This window comes from Planococcus citri, chromosome 4 (genome assembly GCF_950023065.1).
Source record: "Planococcus citri chromosome 4, ihPlaCitr1.1, whole genome shotgun sequence".
Classification (NCBI taxonomy): domain Eukaryota; kingdom Metazoa; phylum Arthropoda; class Insecta; order Hemiptera; family Pseudococcidae; genus Planococcus; species Planococcus citri.
In genome coordinates this window covers 69884672-69909330 of record NC_088680.1, presented here as the reverse complement: position 1 = coordinate 69909330, position 24659 = coordinate 69884672, and the positions used below count along the sequence as shown (strand labels likewise).

The 24659-nt window shown below is 34.9% G+C and overlaps 4 protein-coding genes across 6 annotated transcripts; 3 read left to right on the top strand and 1 right to left on the bottom strand.

Moving 5' to 3' along the window:
* On the top strand, window positions 1–5349 carry LOC135842975 (putative mediator of RNA polymerase II transcription subunit 26). 2 transcript variants are annotated; one of them, XM_065360676.1, is made up of 3 exons: window positions 1–754; window positions 881–1090; window positions 3770–5349. In XM_065360676.1, the coding sequence occupies exons 1-3, from the start codon at window positions 701–703 to the stop codon at window positions 4835–4837; spliced, it is 1332 nt and encodes a 443-aa protein (XP_065216748.1). In that variant the 5' UTR covers window positions 1–700; the 3' UTR covers window positions 4838–5349. The 2 variants fall into 2 exon arrangements, with proteins under 2 accessions (XP_065216748.1, XP_065216749.1); XM_065360677.1 differs by having other exon boundaries at window positions 4–789.
* A 3959-nt stretch (window positions 5350–9308) lies between these two features.
* LOC135842977 (histone lysine acetyltransferase CREBBP-like) lies at window positions 9309–14022 on the top strand. Of its 2 annotated transcripts, none has more exons than XM_065360682.1 (5): window positions 9309–9581; window positions 11536–11620; window positions 11725–11931; window positions 12239–12526; window positions 12613–14022. In XM_065360682.1, the coding sequence occupies exons 2-5, from the start codon at window positions 11558–11560 to the stop codon at window positions 13327–13329; spliced, it is 1275 nt and encodes a 424-aa protein (XP_065216754.1). In that variant the 5' UTR covers window positions 9309–9581; window positions 11536–11557; the 3' UTR covers window positions 13330–14022. The 2 variants fall into 2 exon arrangements, with proteins under 2 accessions (XP_065216754.1, XP_065216753.1); XM_065360681.1 differs by lacking the exon at window positions 9309–9581 and adding an exon at window positions 11225–11351.
* Window positions 14023–16545: 2523 nt separating this feature from the next.
* On the bottom strand, window positions 16546–18424 carry LOC135842982 (histone lysine acetyltransferase CREBBP-like). Its single transcript, XM_065360687.1, has 4 exons — window positions 18041–18424; window positions 17458–17676; window positions 17203–17370; window positions 16546–16767 (listed from the first exon to the last, which is right to left on the bottom strand). Exons 1-4 carry the CDS (start codon window positions 18059–18061, stop codon window positions 16693–16695), a joined length of 483 nt encoding a protein of 160 aa, XP_065216759.1. The 5' UTR covers window positions 18062–18424; the 3' UTR covers window positions 16546–16692.
* Window positions 18425–22633: 4209 nt separating this feature from the next.
* Fnta (farnesyl transferase alpha) lies at window positions 22634–24544 on the top strand. The gene is made up of 7 exons (XM_065360579.1): window positions 22634–22922; window positions 23001–23124; window positions 23211–23306; window positions 23398–23532; window positions 23615–23818; window positions 23896–24070; window positions 24167–24544. The coding sequence occupies exons 1-7, from the start codon at window positions 22787–22789 to the stop codon at window positions 24266–24268; spliced, it is 972 nt and encodes a 323-aa protein (XP_065216651.1). The 5' UTR covers window positions 22634–22786; the 3' UTR covers window positions 24269–24544.
* The last annotated feature ends 115 nt before the right edge of the window (window positions 24545–24659 follow it).

The window sequence follows — 24659 nt, the reverse complement described above, 5'->3', positions numbered from 1 at the left end:
GACATATCAATTGCATTCAAGTTCAACAGTTCACCATTACTCATTTTAAAATTGTAGAATCAGCTTATATCTTGTTAATTGAAATAAACAGAGATCAACGAGTACAGTACCCGGATCCGCGGTTCTCCAGTTACCCGGGTCCTGATTTTAAGAATTTTATAATTTTATTTTATGAATGATGAAAAAAAATTATTTTCAAAAGTGATATTTTTATTTTTTCTGATTGATAAGATTAGTGATAATAAACATAACTTTTGTTTTGTAACGTAGCGAGAATTTATTTTTTCGTACCCTGGCCACACTGATTTTTATCACACATAACAAAAGTCGTAATTTGATTGGTTGAATTTGTTTACAAATAAAACTTGACAGTTGACAAAACAAAAACAATGGTGACGGATCAAATTTTTACATTATTTGTGGTGTTTTAATCTTCAAATTCGATCAGAATTTTGAACTTATGTGCTTTTTTTGGAATTTAATTTACTTGAAAAATGTGTTAACTACGAAGATCGTTTAATTTCAGTTCGTTAAATGAACTCCGTTGATGCGATTCTAGCTAACTCCGGTGTACTCAGTCGTCGGTATTGAACGTGGTTTTCTTGTTGTAAATTGCCGCCTTACATATATTATTTATTATTGTTTGAAATTTCCACCTTTGTACCCACTTTTTGTCGTAAGAAGAGAATATCTTGGATAAATGAACGACGAACCGAAGTTGGAGCTCGAAGATCTTACGATATCACCTCGTCTAGTGCGTAATTACGTTTACTTATCGCTATCATTGTAGTAAGAATTTTATCTATTGGTATTTCAGACTGCATGTTTTGGTGCGAAAATCCGATCCGTAATTTTGTGTTATTCGACTTGTGTTTTACAGGCAACTAAAGAGCTATCGATAGAGTATTGTATTGAATCTTTGGCGCACGCTTGTCAGTGTCGAGACTCGAGGTGTCAATTAGCGTCGAGGTGTTCGTCTATGAAACGCCTTATTCTACATACAAAAAGTTGTCAGCTGAAAGTGAAAGGAAATTGCTCAAATTGCAAGCAGCTTATAGCCGTGTGCTATTTGCACTCTAAAGGTTGTGAAGTGAGTATATTGTTGTCATTCTATTATGTTACATGTTAGTCCGGCATATGACAATAGGAGTAATTGCACCCCCTCCCCCACGATTCTCCGAGACAACTTTTTTCTTGAAGGGGACATCCTAAGGAACATTTTAAAGCAAACTTGCCCAAAAAAAAGGTTGGCCTTACTTACATAATGGCGGCCATTTTGATTGACAGGTCAGCCGAAATTGCAGATTTTGCGTTTCAACATACGACTTGCTCGAAATTTTTCAAACTTTAGAAAGGTAGATCGAAAGATCAGGCAAAAATTTATCACCTGCCAAAATTTCAAGTGCTAAAGTGCGTTTTTCGATTTTTGGTGAATTTTTGAAAATCGAAATTTGGCCAAAAATGAGGGAAAAAATCAAAATTTTACCAAATTGACCAAGAAAGCTGAAATTTGGGATATACATACCCTATTTTCGACATGCCAAATCGATTGAAAACGGTTTCAACCCGTTTTAAGCAGTTATGGAGCCTCCAGCAGATTTTTGAAACTCGAAATTCCCACAAAATTTCATCAAATGGAGATGGAAACCTGAAATTCCTTCTGTAAATTGATTTCAATACGCTACGAAGTCAGCTACAGGTGGACTTTGAGTTGTTTTGGAGCCTCCAGCGACTTTTTGAAAATTACTGGAGCCTGCAGTAGATTTTTGAAAATTGAAATTTCCTCAAAATTTCATCAAACGGAGATAGAAAGTCAAAATTTACTCTGCACTCCAATTTTAACACTCTCTGAAGACGACTTCAGGTGGGTTCGACTCATTTGGAAGCCTCCAGCGACTTTTTGAAAACTACTGGAGTCTCCACCTGATTCTTGAAACTTTAAATTTTCACAAAATTTCATCAAATGGACATGGAAAGCTGAAATTTACTCTACACTCCAATTTTAACACCCTCTGAAGACGACTTCAGGTGGGTTCAAGTCATTTTAGAGCCTCCAGCGACTTTTTTGAAAATTACTGGAGCCTCCCGTAGATTTTTGAAACTTGAAATTCCCGCAACATTAATTTATCAAATGGATTTGGCCAGCTGAAATTTACTTCGCAGACTACATGGTGGTTTCAAATGGTTTTGAAGCTTCCAGCTACTTTTAGGAAATTTCAATTTTCCAAAAAAACGTCATACAACCTTTCAAAAAGTCGCTGGAGGCTCCAAAACGGCTTGAAATCCACTAGCAGTCAATTTCGTACCGTATTGAAATTAGTTTGCTGAATGAATTTCGACTCTCCATCTCAGTTTGATGACATTTTGGGAAATTTAAAGTTTCAAAAATCTGCTGGAGTCTCCAGTAATTTTCAAATAAGTCGCTGGAGGCCCTAAAATGACTTGAACCCACCTTAAGTCGTCTTCAGAGGGCGTTAAAATTGTAGTGTAGAGCAAATTTCAGCTTTCCATCTCCATTTGATGAAATTTTGTGAAAATTTAAAGTTTCAATAATCTGCCGGAGGCTTCAGGAATTTTCAAAAAGTCGCTGGAGGCTCCAAAACGACTTGAAATTCACCTGCAGTATTTCGTTGCGTATTGAAATTAGTTTTTAGAATGAATTTTTGCTTTACAACTCCAATTTGATGGAATTTTGTGGGAATTTCGAGTTTCAAAAATCTGCTGGAGACTCCAGAACTGCTCAAAATTGGGTTGAAACCATTTCCAATCGATTTGGTATGTTGAAAATAGGGTACCTATATCCCAAATTTCAGCTTTCTTGGTCAATTTGGTAAAATTTTGATTTTTTCCCTCATTTTTGGCCAAATTTCGATTTTCAAAAATTCACCAAAAATCGAAAAACGCACTTTAGCACTTGAAATTTTGGCAGGTGATAAATTTTTGCATGATCTTTCGATCTACCTTTGTAAAGTTTGAAAAAGTTTGTGCAAGTCCTGTTAAAACGCAAAATCTGCGATTTCGGCTGACCTGTCAATCAAAATGGCCGACATTTTGTAAGTAAGGCCAACCTTTTTTTTGGGCATATTTGCTTTAAAATGTTCCTTAGGATGTCCCCTTTAAGTAAAAAGTTGTCCCGGTGGTTCGGGGGGGGGGGTGTAATTACTCCAGGGTTGTACAAAAACGTGTTTTTTTTTGTTTAAAACGTTTTTTTTGTTTTAAAACAGTTTTTTTTTCTTGTTAAAAACTATGTGTTTAAAACGTGTTTTAAACACGTTTAAAATGTGTTTTAAACACAAATTCATTTGTTTTGGGTTCACCAGACATCAATTTTCAAGATGTGAGGTCATAAAATAGCTATAAAGCTCAAGAAATATTGAAAAATTGAAATCAAAACACAAAATTTGTCTCTAAACATACAGTTTGTTCAATTTCACTTTTTTTCAACAAAAAACTAAAAAAAACGTGTTTTTTTTTAGGAAATTGGAGTTGAAAAAAAACACGTTTTAAACAAAAAAAAAACCACTGTTTTAAATGGTTTTAAACGGCTTTTTTTGTTTAAAACATCGTTCTGTTTTTTTTTCATTTGTTTTAAACGTGTTTTAAACATGTTTAAAACAAAAATGTTTTAAACATGTACAACCCTGAATTACTCCTATTGTCATATTCCGGACTATGTGGAAAACAGTACCTGTTGATGGAAAGGATCGACGAATCGCAATAATGTTCAATATTATAGGACTAACTTCAATATGTGATTATTTATTCGCAGGCCCCAAGTTGTGCTGTGTCTATATGTTCGCCAATCAAACAAAAAATTAAGCACGACCAAGAACTGCAGCAACGTGCTCAACAAGCTAACCAGCCACAAAGTAGTTCGGCTGGGATGAATTGGCATATATTAAGCGATAGCGGATCAGGTGTGTCGTTCAATTCAGAAGCTTCGTCTGCGGGCAGTTCTGGACAAAATTCGTCGTCGCCTCAAGCGCCGCTGAATTACAATATGCAACCAACACCTAGACCATATTTAGGTCCGACTCACGTACCGCATCATCGACAAGCACTGCAACAACTATTGCAAACATTACGTTTACCGAGCTCTCCACAGCAGCAAGATCAAATTCTACAGATATTGAAGACGAATCCGCAACTGATGGCGGCGTTCATCAAACAGAGGCAGCAGCAACAACAACAACAACAACAGCTGCTACAGCAGCAGCAGCAACAACAACAACAACAACAGATGCCACAGCAGCATCATCAAGGAGTAACATACGAATACGTCAAAGACGGGATGTGGCAACAGCAACATCGACTACTGCAATATCATCAGCAACAACAACAACAACTGCAACACCAACAATCAAACAATCCCCAAAGTCCTCCAGCATCGCTACCCCCGCAACAACCAACACTCAACGTTGCATCTACCAGCGCTGGTGTAACAACTCAGAAACCGGAAGCACCTCAGCAAGCGTCTCTCGACTTGGATATGCGAGTACTGCTAACACTGAGCAAACGAACGAACATGGAGCCAAATCATCGTCGAGCTCTGAATCAATTAATGGAAGTGCTACGTTTACCGAGCTCTCCGCAGCAGCTAGATAAAATCGTAGAAATCCTCGAATCGAATCCTCAGCTAATGGAGGAGTTTAACAAACAGAAACAGTTCCTGCAACAACAGTCGTTGTCGCCAGAGCAACTGCCTCAACAGCAACAAATAGTCGATCTGTCCAGCCAGCAGCAACAAGAACAGCAGCTGGAACTGGACGATATTCTGACCGATGAATGGTTCGATCGTGTTGAGAATTTCATCGAAACGAATCGTTGCTATCTCTAAACTACGTCGTGCCTACTTTATTATATTATTTTATCCATCGTTTACTTTTTTTAAAGTTAAATTAGGTATTATATGGAATTACTTTTTATTCATTATGAGATCGTTCGTTTCATATATTCGTACGTCCCAGTTTTAGAGAATAATTACGTAGGCAAGTGTACTAATATTACGTTCATTTTTTATTGGTTTTTAATACTTTTTCATCGAGAATATTTTGTATGTATTAATGGTACGGTAACGGTACAGGTGTTGTATGTGTGCTTCCATTTTCGTTTTTGAATTTGAGATTCTGTTTTTCCTTCTACCCTTCGATCAGTCTTTTGTAGATTTTGTATTTTACCAATCAATTTTGTTCTAGAATATGCGTTCAAAATTATATTTGACACGAATATCATGTCGAATGACGTAGAATACGTTTGTGTTCAATATTAGTCTTATTTTTATATCTACAATCTACATAGTGCTATTTTTGACTGAATATTAATCATTATTAAACGATATGTGATACGAAATCGATAATTTATTCGTTTAGTTCTTTAATATTAAGTTCGTTGAAGGAGTTGTCGTGGAATTATCCAAAGTTTGCCTTGAGATCTATCTAGATGGGTTAAAATTTCACAAAAAATTCGACTATTTAGGCGAAATGTTTGAAAAATTGTCATGCAACTCATCACAATGCGTTATAATTTCACGAGAAATCCGAGCATTAAGACAGAAATATTTGTCGAGCATTTCTGAAGAATTTTGGGCTCGAGATATTGGGTCTTGGATTCATGGTTTTTGGTATTTTGAAAAAAGTGTCATTCAACTTACCAAAATGGGTTACAATTTCGAATACGTTTTGTCGAGAATATTTCTGAGCATTTTTGGAGAATTTTGAGCTCAAACTTGAATAATGACGTGACTCTCAAGATTTTCGAAAAAAGTGCCATGCAATTTTTCAAAATGCATTAAAATTTCGAAAAAAAACAAAAATTTCTATTAGAACATTTTTGGAGCAGTTTTGAAAAATTTTAAGCCCATAACATGGATCAAGATTTTTGGAATTTTTAGCAAAGAGTCTCGGGACTTGAAAAAATACATATGTGATGAATCAAATAAGCTTTAGATAAACGTTTCGAACTTTTATTTAATTCAACACGAGTTGATAAAGCTCTTAAAATTTTAAGATGGCTCTGATAATCGTAGCCAGTCGCTTGAGATTTTTTATAAAGGGATCTCTTAGGTGAAGTGAGGATTAGTCGCAGTGCGAGAAACAACGTTAGTCGTAGCTCGACAAAGGATCGTTGAACTTTTATAAAAGCTCGCAGTGCGAGAAACAACGTTATGGGCCATGGGACATCAAGGCCAATGATTCGGAACTCGCGACGCGAGAATAAACGGGATTTAGGGGCTCCTCAAAGGAGAACAGGAATTTTTATATTTTCGTTCATTTCATTCATTACAAATGATTATAATCTTGGAGAAAATTAAAATTTTTATCAAAATGGCTTTTTCAAAAAATCGGAAAAATCACGACCCAAGTTCGGGTTCAAATTCATCAAAAATACTGCTATGCTGTGTGTCAAAAGGGTCATTCCATGTCAACTCAACCAAAAAAAAGGCGATTTCGATTTCGCTCAATTTTTTTTACAATATCTACCCACCCAGTAAGTCAGAAAGCAGCAATCAGTTTGGTCCCAGCCCCCTCGGGGGTGTGGGGGGCTTCCATTATTTTCACATTGTCTCGAGGTACTCAACTTCAGCAGCCCATTCCTCCAAAACTATGATACTTTGATCAAAACTGATTTCACAGTTCAAAAGGGCATTGAATTTTGAACTTTTGAAGCATTTTGAAATTTTCAAAAGTTGAAAGTTGAACTTTCAATTTGAAAGATGAAATTTCAAAATGGCGCTGTAAGTGGGAGCTACCATTTAAAATTTTGAAAAAATTTCCATAGATGTACATTTTGATACTTTTTCGAAATACTTAGGTTTCGAGATGGAACTCTTGACGGAGGGGGAGCACCCCCACCCCCAATTTTGAGTGAAACTTTCAAAAGAAAATCTGGGGCATGTGATATATCAAATTGTATGTTTTCGGCGACGCTGAACACGAATATGACGTCAGATTTTTGATTGGACCCCATCCATGGCCCCCGGAACCTCCCCAAAGGGAGTAAAAATTCAAAAAAGTGTTTTGTTCGTGCGACACATGAAATAGTATGTTTTTGGTGACGCTGAACACGAATATGACGTCAGATTTGTGATTGGACCCCATCACAGTCCCCAACAATTTTTTTGGACTTTTACCTATTGGGGGAGGTTCTGGGGGCCATGGGTGAAGTCGATTTGAAAAACTAAGGCAATATTCGTGTTCAGCGATATCGAAAACATACTATTGCATGTGTCACACGAATGTAACCATTTTTTTTGGGGGGGGGGTTACCCCTTTTGGATAGGTGCTGGGGGCCGTGGACGGGTCCAATCACAAATCTCACGTCATATTCGTGTTCAGCGTCACCAAAAACATACTATTTCATGTGTCACACGAACAAAACGCCGTTTTGAACTTTTACCCCCTTTGAGGAGGTCCGGGGGCCGTGGATGGGGTCTTATCAAAAATCTGACGTCATATTGAGTTCAGCGTCACCAAAAACATAGAATTCAATATGTCACATGCCCCAGATTTTTTTTCGAAAGTTTTGCCCAAAATTGGAGGTGGGGTACTCCCCCTCCATTAAGAGATCTCGTCTCGAAACTTGAATATTTCAAAAAAGCATCAAAAGGTGCATCCATGGAAATTTTTTCAAAATTTTAAATGGCAGCTCCCATTTACAGCGCCGTTTTGAAATTTGAACTTTCAATTTGAAAGTTCAACTTTCAACTTTTGAAAATTTCAAAATATTTAAAAAGTTCAAAATTTAATGCCCTTTCGAACTCTGAAATCAGTTTTGATCAAAGTACCATAGTTTTGGAGGAATGGGCTGCTGAAGTTGAGTACCTCGAGACAATGTGAAAATAATGGAAGCCCCCCCACCCGCCTCCTGAGAGGGCTGGGACCAAACTGATTGCGGCTTTTTTACTTACTGGGTGGGTAGATATTGTAAAAAAAATTTGAGCAAAATCGAAGGACATGACCCAAAAACGTTGGTTGAGTTGACATGGAATGACCCGAAATTGATTTGAAAAATTCCATTATTTTGACGAAAATGTTTTTTGAACACTTTCAAATAATTTTTGAGGTCGAAATTGGGTCATTAAATATTATAGTTTTCGGTATTTGAAAAAGTATTGTGCGACAAAAAAATCTGCTCAAAATTAAGTCGTGAATTTTGGGATTTTTGGAAAAGGTGTTAAGCTATCAATTTATCAAAATGGGTTAAAATTTCGCGAGAAATTCAGTGCTCGAAAATGATTTCCCTCGAAATGTTTACATTTGTTGCAAAATTTTAACCTATTTTAATAAGTCGTACGACAATTTTTCAAAAATTCTAAAAATCATCACCTAGTTTCAAACACATAACCAGGGCTCGGATATTCTTTCTCTAAAAAACCCAAAATATGCGCTTAAATATTCCCTAAAAAATGTCAAAATATGCTCTAAAAAGTAAAAATATTCCCTAACGATATGGGTACTGTTTTACAGGAAAAATTAATTCCTATACGATTTTAGTAATATTGTTGTGTAATACCAAGAATTCACAAACAAAAATGCAAAACAGACCGTTTTAAAATCACGAAAAGGTAATTCTAGTTCCATTATTAAAGGAATAAAAAACAAATAAAAAAATAAGTAGGTAGTAGTGAGCTATTGCCAGTTTCACAAAAATATAGTAATTTGATGCAAAAATTTGAAATTGGGCAAAATATTCCCTAAAACCCGTCAAAAAACGTAAAATATGCTCTAAAAACGCAAAATATTCCCTATAAAATGCCAAAATATGCTTTTATATGCTTTTATGGTGAAATATGCCAAAATATGCTCTAACAAATTAGGCTCATTTGACTTGAAATTTCATGAATCGTGGAGATAATTGAAAAATTCCCTATCCCCTATGCATACAAAAAATATGCTCCAGCATAAAAATCCGAGCCCTGCACATAACTCTTTAAAAATGCTCAAAAAGTATTTTCGTCGAAACATTTGAATTGTTTACAAAATTTTAACCCATTCGTTGTAATGAACAGTAACCTTCCCTATCGTAAAAAAATACTTCTCTCTCATTTGTTAGCCCCTCCCTATCATCTCATTTCATAATTATTCTCGTCCAATGATGTCCTAGTTATTTCGGTGCTTTCTTCGCACTGTAGCCAGTCGATTGAGCTTTTTATAAAATAAACTTGGGTGAAGTGAGGTATGCATCTCAGTGCGAATCGTCAAACGAAGAACGGGAAGATTTTCCTGTTCTTCGTTTGACGATTCGCACTGAGATGCATACCTCACTTCACCCATTAAGTTTCTTTTATAAAAAGCTCAATCGACTGGCTACTAGAGAAGAGTCACTCTATGATTTCATGCTATGTCATATACCTATTGTGTTAAATTAATAAAAGTTCATCAAAAGTTAAGTTTTTTTCGATTTAAATTACAATTCGTTACAAATTGGAGCCCGAAGGCCCAAACATAAAATTCGTGGAATCTAGCTTGAAAATTTTTACTCAATTGATAAATTCTCGTGTTTTTGTGAATATTTTTAAAACTACTTAATTAGGTATTGTGATTCTGTTTTTTTATTATTTATTGTTGTTCCAGTTTTATAAGGTATGTATTATGCACAATTTTTCAAATTTTTTGCTTGCTTTCTAGCACACGGTTTACATTTCTCGTAAAATTTTAATCTAGGTATTTTGACGAGTCGCGTGACAATTTTTCAAAAATTTCAAAAATCATAACCTAGTTTTTAGCACAAAATTCTTCACAAATGCTCAAAAAATATTTTATCAAAGTATTTTGAATTTCTCGCGACATTTTTACCTATGCATTTAGATAGCAAAATTCCAAACCAATTTAAAGCTCAAAATTGTTCAAAAATTCCCCAAAAAATTTTCGTTGAATTATTTCAATTACTTACGAAATTTTAACCCCTTTTGATAGCTTGGATGATTCTTTTCCCAAAATCACAAAAAGCACGACACAGTTTTGTGCTCAAAATTCCTCAAAAATGCTCAAAACACCATTTTTGTAGGTATAAATATTTGAATTTCTCACGAAATTTTCTATTTCCAAAATCTCAAAAATCACGACCCAATTTTAAATTTAAAATCCCTGTAAAGTGTTTTTTAAAAAACATATTTTTCGTCGAAATACTCGAATTTCTTGCGAAATTTTAACCCATTTTAACACAACAATCGCAAAACACCAGTTTCAAAAATCCTGAAAATAACGTGATTCAGTTTTTTCTAAAAAAATATTTTAGTCCAAATAGGTAGGTATTCGAATTGAAAAAAAAACACGACTTACAAACAATTTTCTGCTCATCACATCAAAAATAGCGTTGAAAAAAATCTCAAAAAATCACAAATCATCGAACTTTCAATTTGAAAAAAAAAATTAAAATATTTTGGAGCATGGAAATTTGGAATAGAACTTGTGAACTGAGAAATGATTGTGTATTTTATACAAAATAATAATAACGTTCATTAGAAATTTGAGGAAGAAAACCAACACAGTAAGCTACCACCTATTCACTTGACACAAAAATGAGGAATTTTAATTTTACTGAATATTTTGTAAAATAATACACTTTTGTTGGATTTTGACCTTCAGAATTTGTTATTTCGATAACGCAATATAGCTCTCAATTTCTTCTGTTTTGATTAAGTTAGAAATAAGAAACATTAACACAGAAAAATTTAATTACTTTTACCTTCATAACAGCTAAAATGTTCGAATACAATGAAATGAACATTTATCAGAATCATCAGAATGAAACTTCTTCGTTGGTTTTCATTTATTTCAAGTTTTTGAAGTTTTTAAGCGTGCAAGTACCACCTCAACTACCTTCCACCTTACATTATTCTGAACATTAAAAAAAATTTGGGTAGTAAAATGGAAAGAGCTTTAATAAAATGATCTCAGGGAGCGTTTTGATTTCGAATTTTTGAACGTGAATAATGTGATTTGAAAAAAATTCAACACTAAAAAGTGTTGAAGTCAGAGAGATGGGATCGATGATTCATATTAACAGCTGACCTTTGCAAAAAAAACTCTTGAAAGACCATAAGACGGAAGAGTCGAGTGGTCTTAGGGGTTCAGGATCCAGGGTCCAGGGCACAGACCCAAAATATCTAAAAAATATTCTAATTTAAACATTCTTTTTCTTTTTTGACGAATAAAAAAATAAAAAAGCTTTACTTTTACAACATTACATTGTGAGAATTTATTTTTTCATATTCTGGCTACACTGATTTTTGTCACCAAAAAGTTGAAAGTCAGAATTTGATTGGTTGAAATTTGTTGTTTACAAAATAAAAGCATTCAGTCGTATTTTTATATAGGCCTACTTTTTCATACGTATGATTATTGAGATCGGTAAGTAAAATTTAATTACATCATATAATTTTATTCAGTTGGTCAAGTAAAATCTCCTGATTCCATTCTCTAGTAACAGTTGATCTCGTGTATTTAGCCCCCCTTACGTTTAGTCTTGAATGCTATTTTTTTCTGAATTCCTGTCCCTTGTAGTTTGATCTTTGTTCTTCGGTTCTTGTTACAGAACAGAAAGAAATTTCGATAATATGGAAGATCTGAGTGTGGTTCTCAAGGATCTCAAGGATCTCACGATAGCACCATCTCCTAAAGTACGTATCGCTACCCTCGTAGTATGATTCTTTATCTACTTAAGTACTCTAATTTTTGGCATGGAAATCTAATCCACGATTCGTTGTTCAAATTGTGCTTACAGGAAGCAAGAAAACAATCGATACAGAGATGTATTCATTCTTTGGTGCACGCTTGCCAATGTCGAGACGCGAGCTGCAAAATATCAAGTTGCCAGCGCATGAAACGCGTTGTCCAGCATACGAAGGCTTGCAGGCTAAAAGTGAACGGAAATTGCCCAATTTGCAAGCAGCTTATAGCCTTGTGTTTCTACCACGCCAAGTATTGTCAAGTGAGTATATTTCTGCGTTTTTTGTTGAAAATAACGTAATAACATTGTCTGTTAGAAGAAGGGAGAATCGTGAGCGTTATAATAATGTCTGTGACAGAAAAACACCTTGAAATTTAGTTAGTCAATGATAAATGATTTGTGAAAATCATCGCTAGAAATGAAAAATCACTCCGAAGGGAGGTGGTTCGTAAAAGCATTCTGAAAATTAAAGCCTACACTGACAGAAAAAAATACCTGCCCAATTCAACTTCGGTAACAATTTTCTACTCTTATTAATATCCATAATTGAACCATAATCTATTCGCAGGATGCTAATTGTGGTGTGCCCATATGCTCGAGTATCAAACTAAAATTGAAGCAACATGAACTACAGCAACGCGTACATCAAGCTCAGCAGCTGCGTCGTCGTTTGGCTGCGATGAATGCGCGTACATCAAGCAGTATCGGACCAGCTGTGTCTGCCGGCAGTTCTGGACAGAATTCGTCCTCTTCTTCATCTTCGCATCACCAGCCTCAGAATGCTCCGCACGCCGGCATGGAATTGAAGCCTGGAAACCTGCAACCACCCCCTAGTGTTTTACAAGTACTGAAACAGGTTTGTTTAGTAGAAAAACGCATGTAAACAACGAGTAAACATTTTGCAAGGGTGCGGAATTAATCTTGTGGTGTCTGTTTGCGTAGGTTCAAGAAGAAGCGATCCGTCAGCAACAACCGCACGGTCATACCAGTACGGAATACCCGAACGGAATGTCGCAATATCGAGTAGCATTGCAACAACTACTGCAAACATTACGCTTACCAAGCTCTCCACAGCAGCTAGATCAAATTTTACAGATATTGAAGACGAATCCGCAGCTGATGGCCGCGTTTATCAAACAAAGGCAACAGCAGCAACAACAACAACAGCAGCAGCAGCAACAATCAAACAATCCCCCAAATCCTCCAGCATCGCTGCCCCCGCAACAACCAACACTCAACGTTGCATCTACCAGCGCTGATTTCACAACTCAGAACCCGGCAGTACCTCAGCCAGCGTCTCTCGACTTGGATATGCGAGTCTTGCTAACATTGAGCAAAAGAACGGGCATGGACCCAAATCATCGTCGAGCTCTGAATCAATTAATGGAAGTGATAAATTCACCGATCTGTCCGCAACAGCAACAACAAATCGTAGAAATACTTGAGTCGAATCCTCAGCTAATGGAGGAGTTCGTCAAACAAAAAGAGCTCCTGCAACCACAGCCGCTGTCGCAAGAGCAACTGCCTCAACAGCAACAAACAGTCGATCCGTCTAGCCAGCAGCAACAAGAACAGCACATGGAACTGGACGATATTCTGACCGATGAATGGTTCGATCGTGTTGAGAATTTCATCGAATCGAATCGTTGCCACGCCTAAACTATTTTTAGTCCTATTTTACGTTGAGCCTATCTTTTTTTTTTAGTTTTATCCATCCTTTATTTATTTTTTAAAATTTTAATCAATAAGTTAGTATTACATTTCTTTTTTAAAATCAATTTTGACCGTTCGTTTCGAACTTTTTCATCTTAGTTTTGGAAACTGAAATCGATTATGCTGGCATATCAATGGAATTCTGTTCATTGTTATTGATTTTATATTTTTTTCCGCGAGAATTTGTACTAATTAAGTACAATGTATGTAATGTACTTGTTGTACGTGTACTTCCGTTTTTTTTCTTTTTCCCTTCTGTCCGTTCCTTCGCAGATTTTGCAATTTACCAATGAATTTTATATTTGAATACGTTAACGAAATATGTACCTACTATTTGATACGAACGTCTCGTTAAATATTAGTGTTTAATTTTGTGTTCAATTTTATTTTAGTCATATTTTTAAACACGATGCTATCTTTACCTAGAATTAAACCAAATTAATTTCGAAAATAGGTGCCGAAATTTCATCAATAATTCATAAGTGTAGTTCTGTCAACTCTCTACTGATGTAAATGTTGAATAATGGATTTTTTCATTTTTTACTATTTTACTATGTTTTTTAAGAAGAAAATTCAAACATTTTTATTGCGTTATGAATTTTAATGTTATTTAAAAAATAAAATGTTGTTAAGTAGTGACGAGTGAATCATATTTTCCTATAATTGACATCCAGGAACCTTTTTAATTCACATTCAAAACTTCCGTAACTAATTAAAATTTCAGATGCATTCATAATTATGTATTTAGGATTTTAGCAAATTTTTGAGAATTCAGAAATTCTAAAAAACTATTTTAAAGGAAATATTCAAATTTTTTAACCAAAATGAACCAATGCAAATTCAACTCCTACACATCGATAATACTAGTATTTTTGGGTTACCTATTCTGGAGCCACCAGCGATTTTTTAATTTTCTCAATAAATTTCAAATCGATGTGAAAGATTCAAAAAAAACTTTTGAGTACTATAATTTTGTTCGGTGCTAATTGGGCACTTTTTTGATCATTTAAGGCGCGGTTATCGCGAAATTCCAGGAGTGCGAAGTCAAAAGTAATATTTCTGTTCAATTTGTAAATTCCACCAGAAGAAAAAATAAAAATAAAATTTTCAAGTCAGCTATGCAATGAAAACAGTCAAGAGCTAAAAAAATGTCTGTAAGTACAAATCTTTTGAAAATTTTTCATTTTTGGATACTCTACAGAAAATCCCCCCCCCCCCCATCGATTTTTATCATTTTCCAGCCAATCTGAAACACCTCCTGTAAAAGTTGGATTTTCTCCAGCAGCAATTTAAATTTCAATAGTCCGGCATATGACAATAGGAGTAATTGCACCTCCCCCCGCCGATCCTCCAGGACAACTTTTTTCTTAAAGGGGACATCCTAAGTAACATTTTAAAGCAAACTTGCTCCAAAAAAAGTAGGGCCTTACTTACAAAATGGCGGCCATTTTGATTGACAGGTCAGCCGAAATCGCAGATTTTGCGTTTCAACATAGGCTTTGCACGAACTATTTCAAACTTTACAAAGGTAGATCGAAAGATCATGCAAAAATTTATCACTTGTCAAAATTTCAAGTGCTGAAGTGCGTTTTTCGATTTTTGGTGAATTTTTGAAAATCCAATTTAGGCCAAAAATGAGGGAAAAAATCAAAATTTTACCAAATTGACCAAGAAAGCTGAAATTTGGGATATACCCTATTTTCGACATGCCAAATCGATTGGAAACGGTTTCAACCCGTTTTGAGCAGGTCTGGAGCCTCCAGCAGATTTTTGAAACTCGAAATTCCCACAAAATTCCATCAAATTGGAGTTGTAAAGCTAAAATTCATTCTAAAAACTAATTTCAATACGCTACGAAGTACTGCAGGTGAATTTCAAGTCGTTTTGGAGCCTCCAGCAGATTCCTGAAACTTTAAATTTTCACAAAATTTCATCAAAATGGAGATGGAAAGCTGAAATTTACTCTATACTCCAATTTTAACACCCTCTGTAGACGACTTAAGGTGGGTTCAAGTCATTTTAGGGCCTCCAGCGACTTATTTGAAAATTACTGGAGACTCCAGCAGATTTTTGAAACTTTAAATTTCCCAAAATTTCATCAAACTGAGATGGAGAGTCGAAATTCATTCTGCAAACTAATTTCAATACGCTACGAAATTGACTGCTTGTGGGTTTCAAGTCGTTTTGGAGCCTCCAGCGACTTTTTTGAAGGTTGTATGGAGTTTTTTTTGGAAAATTGAAATTTCCTAAAAGTAGCTGGAATCTTCAAAACCATTTGAAACCACCATGTAATCTGCGAAGTAAATTTCAGCTTGCCTACTCCATTTGATAAATTAATGTTGGGGAAATTTCAAGTTTCAAAAATCTACTGGAGGCTCCAATAATTTTCAAAAAAGTCGCTGGAGGTTTCAAAATGACATGAACCCAGCTGAAGTCGTCTTCAGAGGGTGTTAAAATTGTAGTGTAGAGTAAATTTCAGCTTTCCATCTCCATTTGATGAAATTTTATGAAAATTTAAAGTTTCAGAAATCTGCTGGAGGCTCCAAAACGACTTGAAATTCACCTGCAGTACTTCGTAGCGTATTGAAATTAGTTTTTAGAATGAATTTCAGCTTTACAACTCCAATTTGAAAAAATTTTATGGGAATTTCGAGTTTCAAAAATCTGCTGGAGGCTCCAGAACTGCTCAAAACGGGTTGAAACCGTTTCCAATCGATTTGGCATGTCGAAAATAGGGTAATATCCCAAATTTCAGCTTTCTTGGTCAATTTGGTAAAATTTTGATTTTTTCCCTCATTTTTGGCATACGTAAATTGGATTTTCAAAAATTCACCAAAAATCGAAAAACGCACTTTAGCACTTGAAATTTTGACAGGTGATAAATTTTTGCATGATCTTTCGATCTACCTTTGTAAAGTTTAAAAAATTCAAAATTGCTCCCTTATTCTGATCAAATTGATTTTTAACTTTTGCCAGAGGCTTCAGAGTGACCCGAAAACTGTTGCAATCGATTATCAACGTCTCAATAAACTAATATTCGCCCTCAAAAATTAAAAAATGAACTTCGTCCTTTGAGGTTTGAGAGACATGTTCATTCAATGAGCCAAAAATTTCAGCTCGATTGCAGTTCAATTGTGAAGACACTCACAATGAAAGATTAAATCGATTCAAAATGATATTTACTTAATTTTGCATTATTAAATAACAAGTTCACGATTAAATTTATCTACTGTAACACTATCTAAGGACTTAAAATTAGTTTAATTTTCGTTGATATGCCATTAAATAATTTATTTTGGCGATATGATATTACGAATCGCAGGATTTTTCACATTCTCTTTCTTTATAAATTGGGAACTTTTCTTTTACTTTTTCATATTTTCTCTGTAACATAAAAAACGAATAATGTTTAGTTAGTTCAGTATCCTGTATTCTTCTTCGTAAGTTGATAGGTAGGCATATTTACGTAATAATTTTTTGTAAATTAATTAGCATATATTATTTATTTCCCCATTGAGTAGGTAAGGTATACCTACGAACGATAGAATTGAGTTTGGGACAAATATCATTGTAAAGATAGAACTTTTAATATAAAAAAATAAAAAATACTTATTTTCCTATTTTTATGTTTCGTTATTATTATCAAACTCTTTCCAAACATTTCTAATTATTTCTTTTCATCCTTTCAACCTTTTTTTTTTTTTTTTTTTTTAAATTTGATGTGTGATACTAATACTTGCCTCCTCAGTTGATTATTAAAATATTTCAATTTTAAATTCTATAAATTTTTTTATAAAAATATACATCGATGCTACTTACATTGATATATTTACGGAATATATTGAAATTAATGACTTCTTGTTTAGAAAATCCAATTCTTATTTCGAAAGTTATACCGGCAGCTGTAGCTTTACATCGTCTTTCTTCGATCGGAGTTATTCTACATTTCTTGTACCTCTTACAAAATGGAATAAAACATTTGGCATTCTAAATAGAAAAAAAATGAATCAACCATAAATTACCTCTCAATATAAACTAGAATACTCATATAAATTGCATTCTAATTTCTCGTACTTGACAATTTTCCAGGTGAATAGCACATAAAGGTAAAACTTGTCTGCAAAGATGACATTTATACGAATTTTCTGGTCTAATTAACGCGCAAGATTTGGCATGCGTGGCAACTTGCATTAATTGCACGCAACATTTCCTTTGGCAGCTCAAATTTTCACATTGACCAGCATGAGCGAATGATTCCATTAAGTGGATATCCATGTGAGCCGCAGCAGCAGCCTATAATAAAAAAACATCAAAATCAATCAATGAAAGGTTGGTTTCAAAATAAAGGCGAAATGTTTCAGTATTTAATTTTACGAAAGAAATTGAAAATTAGGTATTTGCATGACTTAACATGTTTCTTATGAATATTTTCATTATTATTTTGTGCCAAAAAAAAAAAAATGCCAATATCATTCCAGGTTAAGTACTTGAAAAATTGGCAATTTTTTACGATATCAGTATAGAATGTAGAATTCAGCCGATATACTCAAAATTCTCACACATTTAAAGGAATACTTTCGAAAAAAATCGTTCACCAAAGCTCTTTTAAAATGAAAAATTTTAAAATAATAATTAAAAATTGGCAATAATCACTTACTTCTAATCTCTCCGGTGTCATCCCTTTGTTATATAATCTTTAGTGTTGTACACTATACGCGAAATGTATTTTAACGCACCTACCAACTTACGCACATGGAAAAGCACCCTTAAAAACGTTCTAAACAAAGAACAAAAGGGCGGTTGAGCTTTCGACGTAAAGTTCTTTGTTTCCGTCAATGCTGCCAGTTAATAAATAATAAAAACGCCGATATATAAGGGTGCGAAAGTTGAGATTTTTTTTGTCATCACCCACTCTCATCATTTGCGGATACAATTTGTTGTGCGACTTGGACTTCGCATTGGAAATTTTCTTCTCATATATTCCGGTGCGTTTATTTAAAATAGGTACCTTATACTTATACGCGCATGACAAAAGTAACACTTATTTGTACTATTTGTTGAATTTGTTGCAATGTAAATCGGCACCTCTTCCACGACAGAATATAAGTCTCACCCTATTATTGATTGATAGCGAGCTTATGTGCGTACAAATACCCAAAGTATAGTACGCTACCTAACCTAACATTAACGTGTACTTTTTAAACTGGGTAAGTAGTATGCTGCAATGAGTTCAATGAGTTTAGATTATAATCAATCAAATGGAAATATGGAATTTTTTTATTCGTTGTTGTCTATAATACGTATTCTTTTTTAATATTCGGAATTGAATTGAAAAATTACACACCATGAGTACCTATTTCATTTTCTACGAGTAGTATTTCTTTCCTTTGACGAACTACGAGGACTATTTTTACTAGAATAAGGCCTACAAGTTCAGTGTAAGCTTACACCTGTCTACTTATACTCAACGGTGTTGAATTATTAAATTATTAACTTCTGATATGAAACCTCATGATACGAGTAGGTAACCGAAATTTTTGCATCATCAGCAGTATTAGCAATAATTCGAGCATAAGAGGGTTTAAAATCGGCGATTTGAATCTATCCTTGGATTTTGAAACCACTCGACGACGGGAGTTGTTCCCTATAATCCAAAACCCCTGTGATAAATTTTTAGCCAAATTTTTGTAAAAATGAAGGCTATTGCGGTAGGCCCAACTTTGGATAAAAAGGTCGGGGGTAAAAAATTTTGATAGTTCTCGACGTTTTGAGCTCAAACTAGACGATTCTTGGTGTGTCAGTTTTTATATACATATTTACTTATACAATAAGTTTCAGCACGACACGCGACGACCTTGATTTTTACATTTCATCACCTGGAACCTGTTCTAATTGATCAAATAAAGTCAAACTTAGGAAATGGGGTTCTTTTAAGACATAGAATTGACCCCCGAAGTTTGAAGGGTCAAAGTTGAAAATTACAGAAAGGTCATTTTTTTGGAGGGGCATAATATGGCCTCAAATGAACGAAAAGGGTCCAAAATCATACCATCGGTCAGTACCTCCACTGTGATCAACATATCCAAATTTCAGCTTCCTAGGTCATTCTCACCCCATTTAAGGTGGAAAAAACCACATTTGACCTCATTTTTTGACCCCCTCACCCTTAAAATTGATCTAGAATGTCCAAATTTTCAGCTTACAATGGGAGGGTGCCCCATGAGTGATTATTACAGGTTTCAACCTTCCAACCCTATTTGACCTCTCTCCAGGGTCAAAAGTGGATTTTTTTGCTATTTTACACGTTTTCCAATTTTTTAGATAGCCTGTTTTAGCCCCTTCAAATTGACCTAGTGGGTCCAAATTCTCACAGTACATTGGGAGGATGTACCCGAAGTGCCTTTTGCATGTTTTGACCTTCCAACCCCATTTTTACAGAAAGGTCATTTTTGTGGAGGGGCATAATATGACCCCAAATTGCTGAAAAGGGTCCAAAATCATACCATTGGTCAGTATTTTCATTGTGATCAACATATCCGAATTTCAGTTTCCTAGGTCTTCCTCACTCTGATAAAGGTGGGAAAAATCACATTTGACCCCAGTTTTTGACCCCCTCACCCTTAAAATTGATCTAGAAGGTCCAAATTTTCAGCATACAATGAGAGGGTGCCCCATGAGTGATTATTGCAGGTTTCAACCCGCCAACCCTATTTGACCTCTCTCCAGGGTCAAAAAGTGGATTTTTTTTTGCTATTTTATGTTTTTTAATTTTCCAGACAGCCTACAGCCCCTCCAAATTGACCTAGTGGGTCCAAATTCTCACAGTACAATGGGAGGATATACCCGAAGTGCCTTTTGCATGTTTTGACCTTCCAACCCCATTTTTACAGAAAGGTCAGTTTTGTGGAGAGGCATAATAAATGACCCCAAATTGATGAAAAGAGTCCAAAATCATACCATTGATCAGTATTTCCATTGTGATCAACATATCCGAATTTCTGTTTCCTAGGTCATCCTCACCCCGATAAAGGTGGGAAAAACCACATTTGACCCCAGTTTTTGACCCCCTCACCCTTAAAATTGATCTAGAGGGTCCAAATTTTCACAGTACATTGGGAGAGTGTATCCGAAGTGTCTTTTGCAAGTTTCAACTTTCTAACCCTATTTGACCTCTCTCCAAGGTCAAAAAAGTGGATTTTTTTGCTATTTTTTTACGCATTTTCCAATTTTTCAGATAGCCTGTTGTAGCCCCTCCAAATTGACCTAGAGGGTCCAAATTTTCACAGTACATTGGGAGGATGTATCCGAAGCGAAGTGCCTTTTGCATGTTTCAACTTTCCAACCCTATTTGACCCGTTTCCAGGGTCAAATATGTTTTTCAACGTTTCGGAAAGCCTACAGCACCTCCAAATTGACCTAGAGGGTTCCAATTTTCACAGTACAATGGGTGGATGTAACCAAAGACCCTTTTGCCAGTTTCAACCTTCCAACCCCATTTGACCTGTTCTAGGGTCAAGACAGGTTTGTTACCATACTATTTGCAGGAGGAAGAAGAGAGTTGGGCGAAACCCAAGGGGGTGTAGGGGGGATAAGGAAACAGCGGAAGGAGAGAGTTGGGCCAATCCCAAGGGGGGTGCAGGTCCCCCGCGAATACAAGAAGGAAACAGCGAAAAGAGAGAGTTGGGCGAAGCCTAAGGGTTCAGGGGAAGGGGGTTCAGCCCAAATGCAGGCCTAGCACAGCAGCGAAGCGAGAGTGCGAGTAGTTCAAGAGCCCCATGTTTCTGGCACAAAAATTTGGCTCTACGTAGTGGCGGACTGCTACGACCTTTTTTTTTTTTTTTTTTAATTTGAGATTTTTCGTCGTTTTGTGAAAAATTGCACTGTTAGTTTTCAATAGGGATATTATAGTACTTAACAATCCGAATTTCAGATTTAAAAAAAAATCAACGTTTGTTCTTTTCGAGGAAAATTAATATCCCATTCCAATAGGCTATTTTGACCATTTTTAAAAATTCTTCAAAAATGGGAACACAAATTTCTTCAAAGAAGTTGACAAAATTCACCATCATCAAACCGTAAGGAGTAATAATTTTTTCGGTGAACTGGAATTGGAAACTTGGAGACGAAGGATTAATAAATCAAAGAATGCATTTCAAGATGGAAAAATTAAATTTATTTCGGCCTGGAAACGAAACTTATTAGAGTTGAGCAAGATTAATTAATATTACTCATCGGAGTTTTTCTGAAATTCGTTGATTTGTTTAATTTGGGTAGATACGTAATATGTATGATCCTGAATTCCTGATTGCGATGTGTGATAGTCTGATGGGGTCAGTGATGGTAAAACTTTCACATTTCAGTTCCAGTTTTCAGTTTTTAGTTTCAGTTTTAGTTTTACACATTTCAGTTTCAATTTCCTAATCTAGTTTTAGTCTCAGTTTCTTTTCTTTCCCTGCTTTTCTTCATTTCAGTTTCAGTTTTTATTTATTTATTTATTTTTTTTATCAAATTCGTAATATTTTGGAAATCTTGAGAAAAAATGAATTACTTAAATAAATTGGGTAGGTACAATTTTCCTTTTTTCAGTTTCAGTTTCACTCAAGGCTGGTGAATGAAACTATTGTTTTGTTCTGTTCTGTTCTGTTCATGAACAAAAATTGTTCGTAGTGTTCTGTTCTGTTCAGGTTTTGACTTTTATTCAACAATTTTTGTTCAAGTTAATTTTGATTCATATTTCATTTTATTTTGTTTTGGTTTTGTTAATTTGTCGTTGTTCACGTTAACTTTGGTTCTATTTTGTTCTGTTCTGCTCTGATAGTTCTGAAGTTCGGATCCGTTATCATCTTCATCTCACTTCTCACTTCTCAGTTCTCAGATCCTCACTTTTGCAGTTTGCAGTTGTTATTTTTGCTTCACTTACGTGGTTGATTCTCATTCTCATAATAGAAACTTGTAAAGTTTTTTACTTTGAGTTTGAAGTTGAACGTAACTTTGAACAGTTTCAATTTCTTCATTTCGGTTTCAGTTTTCCATCACTGAATGCATTACTTTACTTTCAAATGCAATAATTGTAGGTATATAGGTAATTAAATTATTAAACTAATAAAATTTATTTATTTTTTTTTGCAAAATTCTGCATTATTTTAAAATATTTTTTACCGTTGGTATTTTCAGGTAATTTCAAAGAAATACCCATAGTTACCGAACGTCGACGCAACGCGCATGCGCCAAAATCGACGCTCGTCAATTGCGGTGATAACGTTATCAAAAATATTTCTGAATTTTTTCTCGAAAATTTTGAATCATGAATCACTAAAAAAAACACTCAACGCTGGATAATTTTTAATGAATTTCTTCAAAACAACGCACTAAATTCATCGCTACTGCTTCATCTTCTTACATAATGAGCGATTGTAGTTCAGACGAAGGTTCCGAAGAATGGATTCCGTACAAGGATCGTCCAGACTGGAGTGATATTCAACCAATTGCTCAAAACGATGGTCCTTTTCCAGTAGTTGCTATTGCGTATCCTGATAAATGTAAGTTTAATCGGTATTATACCTTGTTCATGATGTGTTTGATTTGATCTAATCGATGTGTGTTTGTTTCCCCTACAGATAGAGATGTGTATGATTATTTTCGTGGAGTGTTTGTCATCGGAGAAAAATCTGAAAGAGTGTTACGTTTGTGCACCGATGCCTCAATTTTAAATCCGGCTAATTATACCGTATGGCAGTACAGGTATTGTGATTCAATTCATCACGAACTCAAAGAGTAAATCAGTAAATCAAATGTATTGCTAATGTTAGTGTTCTTGATTATTACAGACGCGTTGTTCTCAAATCACTCGGTTGTGATCTCCGAGATGAATTACAATTTATAGGCGATGTAATTGAACAAAATCCGAAAAATTATCAAGTCTGGTTAGTGTTTAAATCATCGAGAAAAATGGTCATTTTCAGCTTCCTTACTCCTTAACTCTACAGAATAATTCTAACGTTGATTTTATCGTAGGCATCATCGAAGAGTTATAATCGAATGGCTAGACGATGGAAGCACAGAGCTCGCGTTCACGAAGAAATTATTAGATTTAGATGCGAAAAATTATCACGCATGGCAGCATAGACAATGGGTTTTAACTAAATATAAGTTGGTATTATTTTTCCATATATGGCCTATAGCTTGAGTATCTTCGTAAAGTATTCTCTCAACTTGCTGTATTATGTTTTAGATTATTCGATGGAGAACTCGATTACATCGATGAGTTGCTTACCAGAGATATTCGTAATAATTCTGCCTGGAATCATCGCTACTTCGTGATAAATACCGGAAAGCAAGGCTTTACCCCTGATGTATTGAGTCAAGAAATTAAATACGTAGCGAACGCGATTCAAAACGCTACCAAGAACGAAAGTGCCTGGAATTATCTCAGAGGGTAACTAATATTCGCATTATTTATCGAAATACTTTACATTTTCATTCTAATTCATTTCGTCCGGTTTTACTTTACAGAATACTGTTATTTCACGAACAAGGTTTAAACCATCCTGATGTGATAGCCTTCTGCGAACAATTATACAAAGATGATTCGCGTTCGCCTCATTTACTAGCTTTTTTAGCTGATCGAGCTGTCGAACTTGTAGAAAAAGATATTGATCGAGAGAAAAATCTGCAAGTAGCTGTAAAGGTGAATTATATTTGAAAAAATACGTAAACCTATAATGTTAGCAATATTATACACCTAATATTAATTAATTAATGTTTAATTTATGTTCATTTACAGCTTTATCGTGATCTCGCTGAAGAATATGATAAAATGAGAGCTCCGTATTGGAATTATCTTATCGAAGGTTTGCAGAAATTCAACAGTCATTCGAAATTTTAAATTTGCCATAGGATTATGTTTTGGTTTTAATATTTATCATTGATTCGTTCATTTCGTTGATTGATTTTTTAATTATTATTTTTTTTTGTAAATCGTGCCTTGAAATGGTATTTTATTAATATGTACTAGATGTACGTAATTTACGAGAGTCAACTCAGTATTTTTGGAACCTGTCTGCAATACCAGTTCATTAATACGATGAATCTTCGTTGGAAATGTTTTCCTTCTTTCGTTCCAAGTATTATTAAGTAGGGTTCAATAAAAATAATCATCTTATTATGCTGTTTTCATTGCTACTTTTTTGCATCGTGTTAAATATTCATTTTGTGAAAAGAAATTGAGCTAGAAATCAAAGAGAGCTGTTCGTTGATTTTAGAGAAAAGGTAAATAA